The sequence below is a fragment of the Phaethon aethereus genome (genome assembly GCF_964289735.1).
Source record: "Phaethon aethereus genome assembly, contig: HAP1_SCAFFOLD_699, whole genome shotgun sequence".
Classification (NCBI taxonomy): Eukaryota; Metazoa; Chordata; class Aves; order Phaethontiformes; family Phaethontidae; genus Phaethon; species Phaethon aethereus.
The window spans coordinates 1-4,689 of NW_028113970.1; the positions used below are offsets into that span (position 1 = coordinate 1).

The following is a 4,689-nucleotide window of genomic DNA, read 5'->3' on the forward strand; positions in this document are numbered from 1 at the left end:
AGCCCCCTGAAACGGGGGTGGCTCTTCCCCCATCCCAAGCAGGCAGGTGACCCCTGGGGGGGCGAGGGGCCGGTCCCGCGGGCCCCTGGTGGGCCCCTGGCCCCGGAAACCTGCCCTGGTTTCGGGCAGCGCCGCGGCCGCGCTTGCCAGCAGAGCCTGGCAGCCGGCCCCCGGCCAGGGACGGGGGTGTCTCGCTGCACCCCCTGCAGCACCCACAGCCCCGGGCCCCGCCCTGCCTGGCCACCCAGCACCCTCGGGGCCCCCAGCCCCATCCCTGCCCCATCGCAGTCCCCAGTCCCATCCCTTCCCCCTTGCAGCCCCCAGCCCAACCCTGCCCCATCCCTTCCCCCTTGCAGCCCCCAGCCCCATCCCAGCAGCTCTGCAGCCCCCAACACCCCCCCTTCCCCATTTACAGCCCCAGCCCCAGCCCTGCCCCAGCCCTTCCCCATTTACAGCCCCCAGCCCCAGCCCTGCCCCATCCCTTCCCCATTTACAGCCCCCAGCCCCAGCCCTGCCCCAGCCCTTCCCCATTTACAGCCCCCAGCCCCAGCCCTGCCCCATCCCTTCCCCATTTACAGCCCCCAGCCCTGCCCCAGCCCTTCCCCACTGCAGCCCCCAGCCCCAGCCCTGCCCCAGCCCTTCCTCATTTACAGCCCCCAGCCCCAGCCCTGCCCCAGCCCTTCCCACTGCAGCCCCCAGCCCCAGCCCTGCCCCAGCCCTTCCCCACTGCAGCCCCCAGCCCCAACCCTGCCCCAGCCCTTCCCACTGCAGCCCCCAGCCCCCCACCCAGGAGCATCCGGGTTCCTCTCAGCCAACAAGTTTATTTCACTACTTCGTTACACGTCCTGGTCTCACCACACCCACCCAGCCCAGCGCCGGCGGCAGCCCCGCGGAGCGTCGGCTCCAGCACAGCGCGGGCAGGATCTGTCCAGCAAAAGGGCAGCGCAGCCCTGCCGGAGTCCAGCGGCGGGCAGCGGCCACCGGGCAGGAGCGAGGTCCCCGCGGGGCTGGGGACGCGGCGGGGGGTCCTCCCGCCGGACCCTTCCCGCAGCACACGGTGATGGCCGGGGCCGGACCCTGCCCGCGCCCCCGGGCCGGGGGTCGCAGGTCCGTCGGGGGGGCGTTAGCAGGCGCTAATGCAGCTTGCAGTGGACGGGATGCAGCAGGGCCATGTGCTCGGCCCCCTTGAAGGGCAGCTTCTCAGTGGAGTAGTAGTGCACGACCTCGGGGACGCTGGCGAAGACGCCGCTGGCCTGGCTGAGCGTGTACTTGTTGTCCTTGGTCTGGGCCACGATGATGTGGACGCAGCCCTGGCTGGTCCTGGGCGGCCGGTGGGCGTCAGCGGTGCCGCCAAGCCCCCCGGCGCCCGCCCGCCCCACGGCCACGGCCTCATCCACCCCTGTTTGTTCCCGTCCCACTCCGATTGTTTCGGCTCCAGGGGCTCCGCTTCCTCAGGAAGGAAACGCCACCGGCGCTCCCGACAATGCGCCGGGGAGGGGACGCGCTGCCCCCCCGCCCCTGCACCACGCCAGGGCGCCCGGGTCCCCCGAGACCTGGGTGCTCCCACCCCGTCAGGGCTCTGGTGTGAACAACCGGGGGGGTGGGCTCCTGTCACGGCATCCCTCCACGGTGGGACCTCCCCGGGGCCGGGACCCCCCTCTCCCCCGCTCAGCCCACTCACTTGAGCGCGATGGAGTACTTGCCGCTGCCGCTCTCGCTGGTGCGCACCAGGTAGCCGGCCTCCCGGCACGCCTGCAGCCGGCTCTCCGCCTCGGCCCGCGTGATGGCCCCGTGGTACCAGCTGCAAGGGGGGACGCCGGGGGGACGCTGAGCCGAAGTCCCCGACCCCCCCACCCATTTCCCGCCCCCGGCTGCCACACGTGGCTCGGCCTCGCGACTCACGGCTGCTTTTCCAGCGCCAGGGCGGGGTCCACCCGCTCCCCCTCGCCGTGCTCCGCGCCCGCCGGCTTCAGCATCTTGGGGGTCCAGCTCTTCTGACGCAGGTGCTGCCGCGGCGCCTCCTCTTTGGGACGCTCCGAGCCCTCAAACTGGACTGGGGGGGGACACAAGACGTGAGCCCCCAAAGCCCCCTCCGTGCCACCTCCACCCCCATCCCTAGGTCTGTCCCTGTCCCCGTCCCCGTCCCTGTCCCCATCCGTGGCCCCGTCCCCTACCTGACAGCGCTTTGACAATCTGCTCCTTCTTCCACTCCCAGGGCTGCTCGTATTCGCCTGCCGGGCGCTCGTCGTTCTCGGGCAGGCGCCCATCCCCAGCCCTCGCCCTGCGCTCCGGGGTCCCCCCGGCCACCCCTTCCCCGGGCTCGTAGGGGGTATCGTAGAGCTGTGGCCCCTTCCCCGCCGCCTCCTTGCCCCCCGGCCGCTTGGCCGGCTCCAGCTTGCCGCCCCCTTCCCCGGGCTCGCCAGGACCGTCCAGCAGCAGGATGGCTTTGACCAGAGGGTCCTTCGAGCCCCGACGGCGGATTTCTGCGGGGAAGAGGGATGGTAGGTCAGGGAGGGGGCTGTGTGTCCCCTGAGACCCCCTCCTCCCAATGCTTGCCCTTGGGGAGGGATGCGCACCAGGGACCCCATGCTGGGGACGCCCCATTGGGAACCGGCTTAGGAGGAGCCAGAGCAGGAAGGGGCCCATCCCCGTGGTGCCGGGCCTGCTGTTGCAGCCCCGACGTCGCCAGCGCTGTGGGCACAGAAACACCCCGGTGGGGCTGGCCGGGCTGCACAGCGGCCGGATGCTGTGCGCTGCACTGGAGCTCGGCCCTGCGGGAGGCCACCCCGGTGCTCACCCTGGGGGACTCACCCCCCCAAGCCCCCCGCTTCGCCCCGTGGCACCGGGCTCCACCAAACAGGCCGGGCTGCCCCGCACGGAAAAAAACCATCAGCAGCAAATCTTTTATTTCCAGCTTCCGGCCGAGTCAGTTCCTGTTGTTCTGGCCAGCTGGGCGGCCGCCGCACCGGCCGGGGGCTTGCTGGCGGGGGGGCACGGCCGTTGAGACCCTCGGGGGTGCTGGGACTGCTATGGCCCCTTGGTGCTGGGTGGCATCGAGGGCTTTGCACCGGCCCCACGCACCCACTGGGCGATGGCAGCGGGTCGTGGCCCCGGGCGAGGGGCCAGCGGCCTCGCGCCCGCTCCTTATCTGGCCCCGCGCAGCCGCAGGAAGCGGCGAGCGGCTTTCCTGTTCCCGGAGCCTCCCGCGCCAGGCGGCTCCGAGGGCGGCCGCGCACGCCCCGCTGGGGAGCGGTGCCAGCCGCGCCGCCGCGGCGCAGCGCGGCACGTACCTGTGATCATCTGCTGGGCGTCGTAGGGCTCCATGTAGCCATCGTTCTCCCCCAGGCGCTCGGCCTCCCGCTGCCCCTTGGTGTGCTTGGCGTCGTAAGGGTCGGCGTAGTCCTCCAGGATGATGACCTGGGGAGAGGGGACAGGCACCACCGGCCTCAGGGGGCTGCCGGGGGCTCCACTGGGTGTGATGCTGGTCGTGCAGCGGGAAGGGGTGGCGGCCATGCCAGCGGCGCAGAGCCAGGCAGGGGACAGGGACACCGGGGTCCCCGGCGGAGGATGGCAGCTCGTCTGGGGTAGATGGAGCCATGCCACATTCCCATGAGGGTGCACCGGTGGCACCTTTGGGTGGGGGCAGCGCCCGTCCCTATGCACCCTGGCAGTGGAGAGGAGCCTGGGGGGCTCGGGGACCCTTTAAGGTGACACCCCCCGACTGGCTCCCAGCCACCCCGGGGCTGTGTGGGGGTGAAAGTCCGGCTTCCCAGAAAAGCTTTGCGTCAACCTTTGTTTAACCAGTGGCCGAGTGCCTGGGTCAGGGTGGGATGGGACACGCCGGGACGCGGCGAGGGGCCCCAGCGAGCGCTCCCCCCACCCGGTGGATGAAGGGCGGTTGGGATGAAGGGAGCTTTGAACAGGATTTGAAGGCAGCAGAGCCAGGCGTGATGAAAGGCCCGGGGTCAGCCGGGCTAATGAGCCGGAGCCCAAAGCTGTTAAAGCTGCCGGTGCCGCACGCTCCCCCAGTCCCCCCTTACCGTCTCCGTCTTGGGGGTCTTCCCCTTGTCCTGCTCGGGGGCAGGCAGGCTGGCGGGCGGGGGGCCAGGGTACCCCTTCCCATTCTTCTCGTGAGCCTCCACCTTGATGAGGCGGTTGATGTAGGTGCCGCAGGTTTTGGGGGGTCCCTCCGGTGCGCCCCCCTCCGCTCGCGAGTTCTTCCGCATCTTCCCGGTGGCGGCCTGGAGCAGACCCTGCAGATTGTCCCGCGACAACCGGCCACCCCCCTCCTTGCCACCCCCCGGGCCAGCCCGGCAGCCCCCCAGCTCGGTGGCCAAATTCTTGCGGCTCTTGCCCAGGCTACCGCTGCCTGGCCGAGCCCTCTCCGAAACTGTCTTCAGGTTGGAGGGGAACTCCTTGAACCACTTAGCGGCCATGGGGCCAGGGAGGGGCAGGGCACCGCGGCCCCCCCGGGGCTCCTCGATGCCCCACGGCCGTCCCGCCGGCTCAGGGCCGGCTCAGCCGGGGGGCACGGGGCAGCCCGGCTCCCCCCAGCCCCGGGAGCGGGACCCTCTGCGGCCGGGGGCCAGCCCGGGAGGGGAGATGCGGGCAGGGGGTCCGGGGCCTTCGCCCCCGGCGCGGGCGGGGGGCTCCAGGCGGGGACGGCTGGTGGGTCCCCAGGGGTGCCGG

At 71.9% G+C, this 4,689-nt stretch overlaps 1 protein-coding gene across 1 annotated transcript; it reads right to left on the reverse strand.

Moving 5' to 3' along the window:
* Positions 1-693: 693 nt before the first annotated feature.
* SHE (Src homology 2 domain containing E) lies at positions 694-4,436 on the reverse strand (the record flags this gene model as incomplete). The annotated part of the gene is made up of 6 exons (XM_082015944.1): positions 694-1,320; positions 1,682-1,801; positions 1,903-2,053; positions 2,175-2,483; positions 3,291-3,417; positions 4,041-4,436. 6 exons carry the CDS (start codon positions 4,434-4,436, stop codon positions 1,134-1,136), a joined length of 1,290 nt encoding a protein of 429 aa, XP_081872070.1. The 3' UTR covers positions 694-1,133.
* Positions 4,437-4,689: the final 253 nt, after the last annotated feature.